This window comes from Papio anubis, chromosome 4 (assembly GCF_008728515.1).
Source record: "Papio anubis isolate 15944 chromosome 4, Panubis1.0, whole genome shotgun sequence".
NCBI classification, from domain to species: Eukaryota; Metazoa; Chordata; class Mammalia; order Primates; family Cercopithecidae; genus Papio; species Papio anubis.
The window spans coordinates 108,216,552-108,233,524 of record NC_044979.1 but is presented as its reverse complement, the minus strand read 5'-3'; the positions used below and the strand labels follow the sequence as shown (position 1 = coordinate 108,233,524).

Below are 16,973 nucleotides of genomic sequence, written 5' to 3'. Positions count from 1 at the left end.
AATTAGGTGACTGGTCACACACCTCTACAGCCTCATATCCCTTGCAGCAGGGTCTTTGTTTTAGAAAAGCCCTGGTGACGTGGTCTTAAGAACCCAACTTAAGTTGTATGTTTTCTTCTTTAATAGTGAGACAAAAAAAGGAAAGTTTGATAGATCTAGCTATTCCTGGGCAATGCCACTTCTGGATTGACTTTGCCACTTTCTTTCTCCCTTCAAAACAAAAAGATGTCTGTCCCTTCTTTCTGCAGTTGCAGGGCTTATACTGCAGTCTTTAAGATTCTTGGATCATCAAGGAAGGTGCTCAAGAAGAGAGATTAAAAATGTCGATTGAAACCACCAATGACTAAGTTATATCTTTTCTAGTGAAAAGTTTTACTCATATATTCACAAAAAGGCATGCATGGATTGATGCTCAAGTCATTTGAATTCTAACTTCAACTCTGTGTTAATTTTCTTGGAGATTAAAAAGACAATGCTTTTTTTTTGTTTTCCAGTATTTATATCTTTAGTGGAACTGTAACACATTTTCCTTCCCTAGCTGGGAGGGTATGGAGAGGGTGAAGGTATCATCTAGAAACAGCTATTGAACATTTCAGAGGACAAACTTGCTAGGAATGGTACCAATAACAAGAATGCAAAACAACAGCTTTCTGAACATAATTGCTCACAGCTATTAATCGTCTCAACTTTGCAAGATTTTTTTGTTATGTGGAGAAAATGGCTGCTAATTTGGAGGAATGACATCAAGAGAACTCTCCAGGCAGTCAGACTGGTTAATATCAGACCATTCTCCATCTAAACATCCACCTCAAAGACAGAGCCAAGTATAGGATGAGTTTGGGGAATATTTTCTTCTGATACTGTGTCAGAGTGTGTGCTACTGTGTAATTTCTTGACCTCGAGTGCTTGATCTTATTCCGATGTTCTCAAACTTGCTTATGTGTTTGAAACTTTACATTTCAGAGTCTGCTAAAGCAGAAGTCATGTACTAGCCATAAAACATCCTTGTTGATGCTACAAAATGACAGAGGCTTTCTTTGGGTTTTAGTTATACCTTTTCTACAGTGGTCTTAAACAATTTTGGGACAAAAATCATTCCCATCACAAAACAAGTTGTAAAGTTTGTTCCTAAGCCAGTAAAAGCTATAGCCTTCAGCAGAATGTTGACTCTAGACACCATAGGATTAGTGTTAGTGTGTTAGTGAATTTTCTTCTCTTGCCTTATTGTTACTATTTTCTTTACCTATACAGACAAGCGCTGATTTGGTACAGCCGGTAGGTAAATATCCAGAACATTCTGGATTTTTTTGGTATTTGATATGCATTACATACATAGCATATTTTCTAGAATGAACTGTTTCCCCATGTCATTGCTAGTCATAGATTTAAACCTTAAGCCAATGAATGTAATCACTTTCCAATTTGGTTTTACTGGTGCTACCTGCCTGAAGAGCTTTGTGTTTCTCATCAAATCTTACCATGATCTGTTTCATCTTTTGTTTTTGTTTTTGTTTTTTCCTTTGCTCTTCTGCATACTTTAAAGACTGACTCTTCAGAAAGTCTTTCCTTGTGTAACCTGATCATGGAGGAAACTCCAGACAGTGGGTTGGCCGAAGAAATTCAAAGATCTCAAAATGATATAGGTGCATTTACTTGGGGCCCTGACGCTAGTACAGACAGGGTCAGCCAGGAAATTACCTCAGGCGGGTTTGGAGAAGACTCTGCATGTCTCTCCGAAGCAGAGCAAGACATAAGATTATCCACCAGGCTGCTTTCGTCTGCTGACTGGCCCACTGTAGCTGAACAGGGTGAGCATGCCCCGGGGCCAGCCCTTCCAGGTGGAAATGAACAACTGCCCCCAAAGCCTGCGCCTGAGGCTGGAGTTACCTTTGCTCCTTGTGTGGAGATGGAGCAGCCGTATGACCCACTTGACTCAGACATGCCAGCCATGGACACAGCTGGCCTGTTCAAAGAAAGTCATGAAGATGTGAAGAAGTCAGATGAAGAGGAAGAGAAACAGAAGATAGAAGATTCTCTGTGGGCAGGTGTGGAGACATGTCAAAAGGTAGACACTGGAGCTATTGATATCAAGACACTAGAAGGTACAGAGGAATTTGAAGAGAAAGCATGTGAAAGGACAGGAAACAGAGTGGTAGATCTTAATACCATAGGAAAGGAAGCGCATAAGACCTTAAAAATTAATGAAGTGGAAACTAGAAAAGATGTAAGAGCAGGGTATAAGGAAAGTATAAACACCAATGAAAATTATTTTGAGAAAACTGACCTATTAGAAAAGGACATGGAAAGAGGAGATATGGCAAAAGAACTTAGTGACAGAGACCAAGGTCTACATGATGGAATTCAAAAGGTAATCAAAAATTGTGAGATGATAGGCGGCTTTGGGGCCAAACCTGCCAATCACCCAGATATCTTGAATCCATCTCTCCAGACCTACTCTGTATCTAAGATTAAAGATGGCAGCCCTGAGGGATGGGATTTCACTAGAGAAGACATAAAGAAAAATGCAATAGACACTCCCAACCATGATATGATATATTACCCAGCACAAGACAGTACAGATGCTGAAGAAACTCAGTGTGAGACTGTGTTAAATGCTCTTGTAGGTGACAGGGATAAAAATCAGGCTGTTTTATCAATAAAACTTGAAGTAGAAGCTCAGTCTAGGACTGACCTTAATTATTCTCTGGGAAGTGATGCAAACAGAAGAGATTTATGTTCATGTAAGGCAGAAAGTTCACTAATAGAAGGGTCTGAAAGAACAGTAACTGAGAACTGTAGTCATACTGTTAACTTGCCAAGAATTGCAGAGATAGACTCTTGGGGAACAGATCCAGGTCAAATCTGGCAGCCAAGCTTGGATTCAGCATTGAATAATTTGGATATAACAGGATTCTCTGGTATACCAGATGGCCAAGCAAGTGGATTTGCCAGTTGTCTGGATTCTATTAACCATGGGCCTATCAGAGATACAGAAGGCTTAGATAATAGCTGGACACATTTAGATGTAGTTGAGCACAAGGAAGAACTGGAGGTGGACTTACTAGCAGGTGTATGTAGGAAACAAGCCATTGCTAGCTGCTGGGAACAAAGCCAGGAGATAGCAACACCATTGATTTTGGGGACCTCCCGGAATGCTAGCACTGAGAGTTCTGCTAGTTCCCGAGACCAGGACATCAACAACTCAGATTTATCTGAAGATGAAATTGCTAACCAGAGATATGGATTGTTGTACCAAGAAATAGAGGCTGACAAAGACGAGGTACTTACCCTGGTCTGTAGCATAGACTAGCCAAAAACTTCTGTAGGTTCTGTTTTTCCTCATGTCTCTCACCTACTTCATTATCCATCACTATCTTCTAGGAGGCCTAATCTCTCTTAACAGATTGTCATGTACTTCTTGAAATCTGTGCAAACCAAACACAAATAGGTTGACCAAAAAAAAAAAAAAAAGGCAGCAGCAACAACAACAAAAAACCCAACAACATAGGCACATACACACACAAAGCAGAATGATTGTGTGGGGAATTAATGAGAGTCTATGTTACCATCTCATTTTCTAAGTTGATTCTCCCTACTTTCACTTTTACTATTCAAGAACTAAAAATGCGCTAAACCAAGAGCAGCACAGACTAATTTACTGTTCCTAAAATGGTTCTGCTCCAATAAGAACACATGAAATGTTTCAACCCAGGCCCACTGAAACTGTAAAATATCATAATTGCTGTTCATCAAAATGATGCATTGTAGAAACACTGGAAAAGCTTCTTCCAGATTCTATCAATGGCCTGAAAACAAGCAACTTAACTCCTAATGGCCTTTTTCCGGAATCATCTTCTCATAGAGAAAGTGGGTTTGGGTCGGCACCAAGCAGTAATGCAGCAGCAATCATTGTAAAATTAACCTTTCTTTTTTTGTCAGCCTATTTAAAATCATGCGGTGTGGCCTTTTGCATTTCCTAAGTTATTTCATGCACAGCAACCTTTTGTATGATTTTAAAACTTGTGATAGTCTTTACTTTCCAACTTGTCTAATGGATATTTACTGGTCCTACAAAAATGATAATGAAAAAAATAACACAATCTGATTTTCGTTTCTGTTTAGGCTTCTGGTGGTTCGTTTAATGGATTCACACAGGTAAGGAATCTGTTTTCTTACAAGATCCATCTGCTGAACATGATGCACATTTTTTTCAATGTGGTTTGGTTCTCTGTGCCACTAATATAGCATAATGATTAAGAATGTCAGCACAAAATTGGACCCCACTACTTACAAACTGAGTAATGGAAACAGAATAGTAGCAACAATGTATGATTACTGTGAAGATTAAATGAGATATGCAACAGAGTGTTTAGCCCAGCAGGCTAGCACACACTAAGTTCTCCCTGACTTTAGGTTAGCTTTTATTAATATGATTAGCTATACCATGGGCTTCTACCTTCTACCGATTCCTCTACCAGAAATGAGAAGTTGTTCTGATCTGAGAGATCCACTGGATTCAGCTGTTCTAAAGAAGAGCTAGGATTGTTTTGAACTAATGAGATGGATCTTTAGAAAATGTGAGACGGTTTTAGGAGCTTCCTTCTAGAGATTCCTATAGGAACCCTACTGCACAGAGCCTTGCCTCTTCAGCAGTTCTCCAGGAAGGATCTGTTGGAAGCTCAGAAACCATATGCTGGTTGTGTCCAATAAGGCAGTATTTTCCTTGGGAGTCTGTGAAAGAGAAACCACAAGATGAATTGTCCCGTTAGGACAGTGTATGTGTATGTCCCAACAGGTAGGCAGGTGTAACATATGTAAAAGGCTGGCCACATGGCTCTCAGGCTCCTGGATCAGTTCTGACAACCTCTTCAACAGAGACCTCAAACAGACTCGTCTGTGATGCCTGCTTTGTCTCAGAATGTCAGACGTGAACAGTTTCTAATAATTTAGCACTTAGAATTCTCTAAATACATATTCACAATATATTCATAAATAGAATTCGCTATTTAAAGGTTTCATTATTTTTCCATGTTACCTATAAAAAGATAAAAACCCACTGATATTCCTACATCCAAATACAGATACACACAAACATAGAGATGTTAATGCATCTCTTCCATCTTCAGATAATTCTTTTGAAAGGTTATCATAGGCATTGTCATCAATTTCTAATTCTTTTCAGGTTTGTATTTCTATCAGAGTTATTAATGCACATAATTTTAAAAGTAACAACTTTTATAAGGGCTTTTATTTTAAAACTTCAGACCATCATACACTCCCTTCATTTCCTGTTTCTTAGAGGTGAATAGTTTCACTTCCTTCAACAAATTCTCTGTTTCCGCCCTATATGTGTGCATGGGTTTCTTATAGTGCTGCTTTTTGATTTCTAAAGTATTATCTATTGACTTATCCCTCTGGAAGGCGAAGACTTAAAGTATTTTCTACCTCCTACCCACCCAATTCGCCCCCTCTTCTGCTTCCTGCCCTTCCTCTGATAGAGTTCCATCAGAGCCATCCAGGCAATCTGTGGTAATGGAACAGTGATGAAAATGCTATTAGCAGCCAAGTCATGAAGTTCACATTTTGTTTCATGCCAACTTTTTGTTTTCCTTTGTGGTAATAATTGTGGGTCTTATTTATTTGCCTGTTGGTTGATCCGCTTAGTTTTCTAGGTACTTATCGCATATTCAACCCCATACTCTGTAGTTATATAAATCTCCTATTTTGCTGAAAACATTAGACATTCGATCAGTTTCATCTTCTTGAAGAAATTGCCTATCTGTCCTCCTGGGCTGCTCTGGTCTGAACCTGGTACCCTATGCCTGTGACTTGCTGCAGAGCTATTCTCTGGCTCTTCCATCCTGTTGATCATGGGAGCTACCTTCACCTCTCTCTCCTGTCCTTCCACTGTTTTCTGATGCAAGTTTCCTCATTTGTGGTTTAATCATTCACTTGGGTGGAGCACAACCTCCAGTAGCTTTCTGAAAAAAGTGTACACGGAAGGTGAGTATTTGTGACCTTACGCATCTGAACATGTCCTACGTATATATTAATATAATGGACTGCTAGTTTGGGTATTATATTTGAAGCTGTAAATCATTTTCCCTTAGAATTTTAAAGTCATCACTCCACTCAATCCTACCACCTAGTGTTGCCTTCAAGAAATTGTAATTTTGATTCTTGATATTTTGTAAGAAACCTTCTTCCCACTCCTCATTCTTTCTCTCTCTCTCCCTCCTCCTACCTCTTTCATCTTCCTTTTCTCTCTTTCTCTGTGGAACTTTGTAGCATCTTCTTTTTACTTCAGTGTTTCTGAAATGTTTCAATGATGGGCTATGGTCTGAGTCTCTTTTCATCCACTGTATAAGCCTTTTTAATCTCAAAATTTATGGGTTTTGATTTGAGAGAATTGTAAAAAATTAATCATGGCTTTATCTTTGTTTTCCTTTGTTCTCTCATTCCATAACACTTCTCTTTTTCATATGTTAACTTCCTGACTAGTATTCTATTATTTTTTCTTTGCTGTTTCCTTTTCTCTGTTGTCTTTCTCTACTTTCTCTGTTTGCCAATTATTCTAACAGGTTTTTCACCCCTATAATTCTTTCAATTTCCAATAACTCTTTTTATTTACTGCATATTTATTTTCCAACAGCATCTTCTTCTTGTGTCATGAATGATTCTCCTCCTTTATATCTCTAAAATATTAATAATCAGTTTTGATTTTTTTTTGCAAAGTCTTTGTTTCTTCCACTTGCTTTCTATTCCATTTCTCTCTTTTGTATTTGAGACTTATCAAATGTTTGATGATCTTGACTGAATACTCATATTTGAAAGTGGGAATCTGAAAAGCTGACTGGAAACTTGTACAGGTAGATAGAGTTCATTGACTGTGGGCATTGTTGCGGGACTTTCTGGCTCATCTTTTCTGTTGCAGAGCCACTGAGGTCAGATTCTTTAGGCATTTTTTTTTTTTTTTCGTTTGGGCTGGCCAGATTTCCCAAGGAAGATTTATTTTGTCTCCTGTCTGCAAAGTTCAGGTCTGACTACTAGTGTAATGGAGGTGATTGGGGAAAAAATGGGAGCAGACTGGTGAGAGAGGGGTGCATGGTCTCAGTATTTATTATGTAAATACTCAGTGCTTCTACCTTCCTGATGTGCCTGTGTGTTCCCCAGTCCAGGGACCCTGTTTCAGCCTCTGTATAATTAATCTCAAGTCTTCTGCTAGGGTAGGCAAGGATGTTGCTTGGTGTTCTTAGTAGGTAAGAATATCTTGAGGTCTGACAACTTTGTAATAGACTTTTACTATTATTCTGTTGTTACCACCGCCCTCACTCCTGTTTCCTGTGGCTCTTTATGCTTCTAATTCTTCATCACTGGGAGTTCTAAGGAACAAATCAGACTGATTTTCAGCATTTCTAACATCACCTTAGGATACAGATTTCTCTGATCCACCAAGTTACTACCCTTTCATCTGCTTTCCAATTGCAACATTTTGTTGTTTCTGTCTTTCTTCTCATTCTTTTCGTTCTTACAGGTTTATGCCTTTAAAAAAATCCCTTTATTGTTGTTTAGTTTGGATTCAGGAGGTAACAGAGGTAACTGCATGTGTTCAAAACACCATCTTCATCCAAAAGTCACTGACTCATCTTTTCTGTTAGGCGTCCCCTGGATGTCATTTCTTCAGGCATTTTGTTTTTTCCCTTGAGCTAGCAGATTTCCCAGGAAAGGCAATTGGGTCTCCTGTTTGGAGAGTGCAAGCCTGGCTACCAATGTAATGAGAGATGAAGGTTCCTTTAGAGGTTAATTTTCCTTTAGATTTCCTCCAGCTTGATTTGTTTAGGTCAATGAACATATTTTATGAAATTTTAACATGTGGCTCATACATAACCCATTAGAAGGAACACTTAAGTAATACAGTGAGATTGAATTCACAACATTTAAAAAGTTTGAATTTTGGAACTTCAACCACTAACTTCTGATTTGGTATCAACAGCCAGAAAAGAAGCTGTGGACTAAAGATGCCCCTGAAGCCAGTGGCCTCTGTTTAATGACTCTCGTAGTATTCTGCTAGCAGAGACTTATATTAAAACTTACTTTTGCATGTTTTGACTTAATGATTTAAAATAAAAGGGGACTTTAACATGTTTAAAATAATATTTATTGAGGCCAGGCATGGTGGCTGCCATCTCTAATCCTAGTACTCTGGGAGGCCAAGCTGGCAGATTGCTTGAGCTGAGAAATTCAAGACCAGCTTGGGCAACATGATGAAACCCTGTCTATACAAAAAAAAAATACAAAAATTAGCCAGGCGTGGTGATGTGCACCTGTACTTCTAGCTACTCAGGAGGTTGAGGTGGATCACCTGAGCCCAGGGAGGTAGAAAATGCAGTGAGCATGATCATACCACTATACTCCAGCCTGGAGGACAGAGGAGACCCTTTCTCCAAAAAAAAAAAAAAAAATTAGAGTCTATATATATGTGTGTGTGTGTGTGTGTGTGTGTGTGTGTGTGTATATATATATATAGAGAGAGAGAGAGAGAGAGAATTGATGGTAGCTAATTTAAACATCTTTTAAAAACATCTATTTTTATCCTTGATTGTCAGCCCCAGGATACTTCATTATTCGCAATGCAGGCAGACCAGAGTATGATCTGCAACTTGGTAAGTTGATTTGGGTTTGTGCTCTCGGGAAGTTGTTAGTTATCCCTGCATCTAGAGTTTTAATATCCAGAATGTGGTTTCTGGATCCTGTGCTTTTCTAGAAGACAGGAGAGAACGCGTCTGTAAAACCTCAGTGTGACTTTGCGTTTAGTTATTTCTATTCACACAGGCACAGTCATTCCAGCAAAAACCAGTCTCCTAATTATGAACCCCAGCAGAACACAGTGAATCCATCAAGGACATGTATATTTCCATATGAATATAACTTAAGCTCCAGTATTTAAAGTGAAATTGCCTCAAGAATCCATGTTTCAGAAGAAATCCTTGTTTGTTTCTTGAACCTGAAACTACCCCATTTGTCATCTCATCCCTCCACTCTGTGAGAGGTAGAAAGCAGTAATGCATAGTAGAGTTGTGATTCCTAATTTGATACCAAATGAGAGGAGAGACAAAAGCTTAGTTAGGGGATGAGTAAGAAATAGAAATAGTTACTCCTGGTGTTAGAGGAGATTCTTAAAAGATCAGTGTTGCAGTTACGATGGAAAACATTTTTAGCAACAGCTTAAAGCTTACTAGTAAAGATGAATGAAGAGACCTTAAGAGATGTCGCTTTTGAGCATGTCATTGCCACACGTCAGAGGATTTGGGCTCTTTGAGGACTAGGTCATGAGGGTTATTTGTAGCACTATGGTTTTCTCATGGGAGTAGTGCATCCTTATCCCAGCTTCTGCCTTTCATATTGGATACTTGGAATTAAGATTAAATACAATGAATTTTTAAAAACTATTTTATTTGTAAGTAAGGAATTCTGTTCTGGAGGGTTTGTCTTCAAGGCTGGTTTGATGTATTTTCAAAGGCAGGTGTGTCTCTCATACCTTGTCAATAGATTGTCACGCTTTTGCCTTTTGGACAACCAGCTGAAAGACAGAGTCTCTCTGGCCTGCAAATAAATATTTAAATGTTTCAAATACAAATTATACTTGTGTTAGTCATGGAGCCAGTGAAACTCATTCTTCATGTTCATTGGTGATTCTCCAGCTGGGTGATGGAGATGGAGAATGGAATTTTTAATTATCAACCGTGAATGGTTTATGAGAAATGGAGAAATACCAGTATAAAACGAAAGGCAATTGGTTATAATTAAACTCACACCTATTACACTGATGCAAAACATTCAGGTCTAGAATTCAGTGGTTTTTAAGTTTTGGTGAGCCTTTCCATATCATCCCTGGCTGGTCCTAGGAGCTTCCATGCTTGTCTTTCTCTTCTCTTTGTATGTATTCTCTGAAGCAGACATCTTGCCCCTTCTTTCCATGGGGAACTCAGCTTTGTCATGTTCAGCATTGCAAATGCTGCTAACATTGGCCCTGCCCTCTGATCTAGGAAATCACAGTGAACCAATGTCTCCCAGTGAGTCCTGATTGTACACGATCTTCCCAGGAGCAAGAAAACTTCCCAGTGTTTGGCTCATTGACTATTCTGAGCGAAGTAGGAGATGAAGTTGATAATCAGCTGTACATCTCCCAGTCTGCATCATACAGCCCCACAGGACATCTTTTGAGTACAGGTTTAAACCCTTTTGAATCAGCAACTCTTGCTCAGAGCTCAGAGCTGCCTCTAAAGCCCTCTGCAGTTCTCACTAAATTAGCTCTCTCAGGATTGGAGAAACTGGATACAAGGCCACATTGGATGTGACTAGACTTCTGCCCCTGCTCTCCCAACCCATCTCCTTTTCCTCTGTGTTGACCCACCTTTCATCTTATCACAAAGGATACCAGAAAAGGTGCTGCAAGGCTATACTCCTTATTTTATTCTAAAGGAAGAATTCGTTTATGGTCCTCAGAGTTCAACCATTGTGGTATCTACTGCCACTAATATCTGTAAAGGATGCACCTCTTCTCTGAATGTGTAATGACTGCTACTGAAACAAACAATAGGAAATCATTCTCAGCACTCCAAAATAGGTGTGGCAGGGGATCAACCCATTTGCAATGTCTCTCGAGGGAGACATCTTGTAGAAAAAAAAGGTGAAGGTAGGGCACAATTCCCACAGGACTATATTGAATCTCTCCACAAGAGGTTGCTCACATTTTATCTTAGTTTTTCCCCCTTTCTTGACAAAACACTTATAATTTTGCATTATCTTGGAAAAGAAAGGTGGCTTCTATTTCTAAATTTAGGTAGCTGATTTTATATACAACCAGGCTTCATTGTTACTCATCATTTAGTGAGTTATACTATCCTCCTGGAATTTAGGTTAAGTTGTAATGCCTTATTGTGAAATTTCATGTGTTATTGTCGTATGTGAAACATCTTGTGACTTGTGGGGACATAAGCGATCCTATGTTCTCCTGATACTAGACCACAGTCACACTGTCAAATTTCAACAAGCAAATGCAATTAGACTCATTTATAGAATCACCCTAGCTATTTATTCTTGCCTTATAAAAAATGTCAGAATTTCTTGAGACTTCTAAGAAACCTAGACTCTGATGCAAATATTTTTTGCATTTTGAGATATCTTTGCATTTTGTAAAATATATGATGATATATTTCTTTGACTCATGTTTTAAAACATCTCTTGGCTTCTCATCTGGCTTCAATCTAACTTCTTCCGTAGCATAGACTCAGCTTGCAGTGAACAGCATCTACTTGTGGATTTCTTGGTGTTTTCTCAAATTGCCCTTTTATCCTTCATTGTGAAGGTCATTTGATACCAGGCTGTCATAGCAAATCACCTTGACTTCCTAAATGGTAAGATCATTCCCTGAGCACTTACAGTATCTGTTTGCTGTTATGAAAACGTGTTCCATTATGAAGATAATTCTTTTCGAACAATAAAAGTGAAGTATTTTTCCATAAAGGACTCCTGAGAGCATATTAGTGTGAATTTTATCTCATTCTTTCCTAAAAATTATGTCAGGCCACCTCTTAAAGCTTAAAAAAGCCCATAAAAAATCAAATGTCTATACACCTGTCTACCAGTCCTTTGAATTTATTATGCCCTTTGAAAAGAATGGTCGTGTGATCCTGGCATGCATAAAAATGGAATGATTTGGTGGGAGACATAAGACAAATAGTTTGTGTGTTTGTCCAACACTAGGCTATTCATATTCATTTTGTATTACCTCAGCATAACTTTTCCATCACTTCCCTGGGGAACTTGCCATGTGCACTGACTCAGATAAATGTACAGGACAAATAGAGGTGGGTTTTGATTGCTTATGGTGAGTTGGATAGAAGTTGCTGATTTCTCCAATCACAGCATTAATTAGAGACTTCTTACTCCACTGGGAAATCACTTTTCAGCTTTTTTTTACAGTTTAAGTGTTCTGATGATAGAAAAGGATCTTATGAGCCCTCTAATGGCCATCCATTTAGTGAAAGAATCATGCTAGATAAATATGTGTATTTATATTAATAAGAATGGAAAAAGAAGGAATATTTTCAGTAGTTGTAGTGACATGCACTGGCTGTGGTGCTTTTAATGGCTTGTTGTTAGTTGATATCGCTAATTTTAAAACTAAAAAGGCCTTGATCTAAGAGATGCCAGAAGCCTGATTTAGCATATATGTAATTGAAATCAGGATGATGTTTATGTGTTGTGTTGGGACAAAAAGACCTCACCCCGCCTACACAATTCAGGGGGTATAATTGAACCACATGGAGAATACTGCCCTGTGGTTCTTTAAACAACTATTATATGAAGTAAATGCATTACTAAGGATTTTGTTGGAGGGAGAAAGGGAACAAGGAACTGAACAGGAATTTACAACAAGGCAGTAAAGTATCTATGATTGTGGTAGCGAATAGCCAGGTAGCTGGTTCTGTTCCTCCCAGCCTTGGAAGTGGAACACTAGCATCGTGGTGACCTGTTGAGTCAAATGAATGCATTTTAGTCTGACTATTAGAATGACTCTTTGATTTTTTTGGTGCAATGCATATTCATAAAACTGAAAGGCCCTGGAACTGTGTGCCCTGCGATTTCTTCCTTACTCCTTCCCACTGGCAAATAATTGTGGGTCCTCCTAGAATTCTCTCTCTCTCTCTCTCTCTGGAAAATAGCAGAACCTTTTATAGCTATCATAGGTAAGTAGGTATTCAAAATGTTGCAAGTAAGTAAAATGGGTAGGTAAAACTTGGTAAGTCTTGCCTGACTTCAAGGGAAATGACAGTCTTGATGATGGTAAAGCAGAAGTTTAGTAAGATTTTATTTCTAGTCTTTTCCGTTCTCTAAAAGCCTATGATGTCAAACAGGGGGCTTTTCTCCAGCACGGATTTCATGAAGCTAGTTGCCTGTGGGATGACAAAGAAAATCTTAATTGTCCAGTATTCTGTAATGTTATCTATTTACCTGTTGAATCTTTTTCCTCTAACCCTCAAAACAAACACTCCAAGGCTGAATCTGAACAGGCTCCACCCACAGAGCCAAAAGCAGAGGAGCCCCTGGCTGCCGTCACACCTGCCGTTGGGCTGGACCTTGGAATGGACACTCGGGCTGAGGAGCCAGTGGAGGAGGCAGTGGTGAGCGCTACCTCCCTCTCACCCTCGATCTGCCTCGCTGCCACAGCCATGCTCATCTCATGACCCCATGCATCACTCTCATCTTTGCCTCACTTGGGCCAAACGTGCTCCATATCTGTTGTAGCTCCCAGGTTCCAATAGCCTTCATTCCTATTCTCTTTCATTTTTTGATGACTAATCTTATGATCTAAAGAAAACTGTACATAGCCACAGGTTTAGCACAGTAGAAGGGTTGTAGAACTTGCGAGTAATCAGAACTGTTAATGCTTTGTTCTATCTGTGACAGCTGGAGACGTACCTTTATTAGGGATGTGACAAACAGAATAATAACTTTGTTCATTGTGTGTACATATTGATTACTTACAATGTTCGTTTTGTAGGTTGGTTAAGGTCCAATGAGGTGTTGAAATCCCATATCACAACTCCATGAATCTATAAGGATTCACCATTTGCTCACAATTAAGTCTGCTGATGGCTCTTACAATAATATGGACCTTGAGGATGTTTTGTTTCTGTGCTGGGTTGGAGATCCATTTGTCTGCCTGGAAACCTGCTCTTACCCTAATCCATGCAGCCATAAAGAACACCACATTGCAAACTGGGTTGAGCTCTGATATGTACCAAGTAGAATTGGACATTGTAATACCCACGAAAGTGTAGAGTACAAAATACCCATGGTGAGTGAAAAGTCATTTATTTATGAAATGAAGAAAAATGTCTTCCAACAATTTCAATCAGGGTACCATTTACTACAGCCTTCATAGACTGTACAAATAGGAAAACCAATTTCTCTATTACCAAAAGTAACATTCCCTAGATTAGATACCTAGAGAAATGAGGCTTACTTCATGTCGTTGGTGCCTTAAGTCATTTTACAGGGAAAATGGTAGGTCATCTGTCACATCAACAGTTTATTAATCAAGTAGAAAAATAAATAATAGTGCAAGATAGTAATGGAACTACTTAAAGTGGGACTGAATCTCTCCTAGAGGCGTTGCTTGCAGGGACTTTAGACCAGGGAGTGCTGTGTCCAGGGCCGCTCCCAGATTCGCTGGAGATTTCAGCAAGTCCATGCAGACAGTGCTTTTTCATTTGGTGTCCAATGGTGATCTGTCTACTCACCTTAGCTTTAAGATTATTTAAATAACAAAGGAAGGGAAAAATAGAATTTAATTTTTCACTACTGTTATAATTAAGAAGATAATTGATTTTTAAAGGAATGTGGATGATGCCAGGGAGTTAAAAAGATATTGATTTAGGTTTTGAGGGAAATCGTTTCAATTCTGAAAAGCTCTCATCAAATCCCTATTTTGAACAGCAGAACCAACTTCACCTTCACCAATGTTTTAAAACTAGTTCATTGATTTTATGCCCAAGACTATTCAGTGTAAGGCTTAATGCCATCATGCCCATGTGTTTGAGCACGGGCAGCATTGGATGTTGTGCGATAGATTGGAAATGTAGAATAGACGAGCTACTGCATTCAATACAGGCTGAACGTTGATTCTCTATGATCCCTTCTAAGAATGCCACGTCCATATACCTCCCACACCCCCATCCTCATTTCAACAAACCAATCTAAGAAGGCTTTTGTTTTTTTCAGAATCCAGGTTTATGGTTTTCCAGTGGACAATATTAGTGGCCACGAATTATTAAGTACCTACTGTGTAATAGCTAGTATATATGCATATGTTTGATAATTGTTTAAACTAAGGGTAATATGAAAAATATTCAACACCCTGTGGCACAGGCACCAACCGTCACTCAAACCGGCTTCCCTCATGTTGGGTAAGAAGCTCTTTGGAAGAATGCTTCATTCTGAAAATACCTTTTCTCCTAAAGCTCATAGGTGAACTGTAAAGAATCAAAAATTGTGATTCCTTATAAAATATAAGGCAATTTACAGTCTTATGAAGGATTTAGGCACCTCCTGAGATCCACAGGTGATGCAAGAATCGCAGGTGCAGAGCTCGCAGTGTGATCCACGCTTTCCACAGAGAAAAAATTCAAGTTCATTTCTCCATATGGACTGAAAAATAACAGTAACAATGTTAACTAAGAGGAGACAGTTTACAGCAATTCAGTTTGCCTAATGCTCATCAGTAGTGGCTGCCTTCCATGTTTTTAACATGGACATACTTGGATGAAATCAATTCTTCCCATCATTCTCCCTTCTCCTTAGGAAAACAGAATCAGATAAAATGTATTTTTGTTTCCTAAAGTAGATTTATAGCTTGTTCCTTCTGGTCGTAATAATCTAACATAATATTAGGGTTATATTTCTCTGGAGAAGTGTCTATTAGGTTGCTAGATATGTGATATTAACTGTAAAAACAAAAATCCCCATTGTGTCCCTAGCATTAATTAATAGGCTGGCTGTGGTTGTCATTAGTCAGCATTGAGTTGACATGACCTTTTGAGGTAATCCCTTTCGCTGCTGAAATATCACCATAATTATTAGTTCAGGTTTTGCCAAAATGCATTTCATCTGAGATGAAGTTTGTGATTGTTCTGTTTTTTTTTTTTTTGTTTTTTGTTTTTTTTAAGAGGCAAATATAATTTCAAACATGGGAAATTTTAACAGTGTTTTCCAAAGGGCTTTTAAGAAAAGTTTAATTATTACATTTTAGTTTGTTGTTTTATTTCTCATATAGCTAGTATTGTTGATAGTTTTTTCCAATAATATCAAATTTTACTAGTATGTCTACAGGATGCATTTACAGAAACAACACTGTTGTCTTTCCTTTTCCAGATGTTTCTATGTTATGTAAATAATGAAAATATTTGTTAGAAAAAAATGATTTGGGGCCGGGTGCGGTGGCTCACGCCTGTAATCCCAGCACTTTGGGAGGGTGAGGTGGGCAAATCACGTGAGGTCAGGAGTTCAAGACCAGCCTGGCCAACATGGTGAAACCCCATCTCTACAAAAATACAAAAATTAGCCTGGCATGATGGCGGGTGCCTGTAATCCCAGCTACTTGGGAGGCTGAGGCAGGAGAATCGCTTGAACCCGGGCGGCAGAGGTTGCAGTGAGCTGAGGTCTTAACCATTGCACTCCAACCAGGGTGACAGAAATGAGACTCTGTCTCAAAAAAAAAAAAAGCTCAATACGATTTCAATATTCGTTTCAATATATTTTAGAGAATTAGGTTGAAAAGCAGGTAGAGATGAGCACAGAGTCAATTCATAATGAATTATGTGGTTACAATTAATTATGGTTAAATTTTTACCCACATTTATTCCATTTGTTTCTAGAGAGGCCCCTTCTAATTTTCTCTAAATTTCTGTCAGTGCCTGTATTTTGCTTAAATTATGTGAATTATACCACTGTTTTTTTTTTTTTTTTGCCTATTATTTTTTCAAAATAATGCCATGTAATTAAATTTAGAGTTAGCATAGTTTTTAAAACATATAAATGTAAGAAAGACTGGTAAAGACGTTTTTAAAATTGTTGGGGAATCCTGGATTATGAAACATTATTGACCCATTATTCTGGGGACAACTTTGGTTTTTGCTGTGTTTTGTTTTTTAAAAACTTTACCACTTAACTGGTCAAGACCAATTTAAACCAACAAATATATACATATCAGAATTGCCAGACTATAGTCTATCAGCTTCATCTTGCTAGGAATATTTCTGTCTGAACAGAATGCATGTGTTCACTTCCTCTTTTACTCAGTTGACAGATATATTTGAGTCCTCTGTAGGTGTCAGGCTCTGTTCTGGATCTGGAGAATACAGGGATGCGATAAATAGATATGGCTCCTGCCTCCTAGTTTCCACAGA

The 16,973-nt window shown here is 38.5% G+C and overlaps 1 protein-coding gene across 2 annotated transcripts in view; it reads left to right on the top strand.

The window, feature by feature from the left end:
• The window catches only part of AMPH (amphiphysin), a 259,694-nt gene that overhangs the window by 212,532 nt on the left and 30,189 nt on the right, over positions 1–16,973 (top strand). The window contains exons 14-17 of one of the 2 annotated variants that reach the window (XM_017956767.3): positions 1,252–1,275; positions 4,123–4,155; positions 8,607–8,663; positions 13,062–13,187. In XM_017956767.3, the coding sequence (XP_017812256.1) occupies positions 1,252–1,275; positions 4,123–4,155; positions 8,607–8,663; positions 13,062–13,187 (240 nt within the window). The remainder of the gene's footprint in view (positions 1–1,251; positions 1,276–4,122; positions 4,156–8,606; positions 8,664–13,061; positions 13,188–16,973) is intronic. The other variant, XM_017956768.3, reaches the window with a different exon arrangement.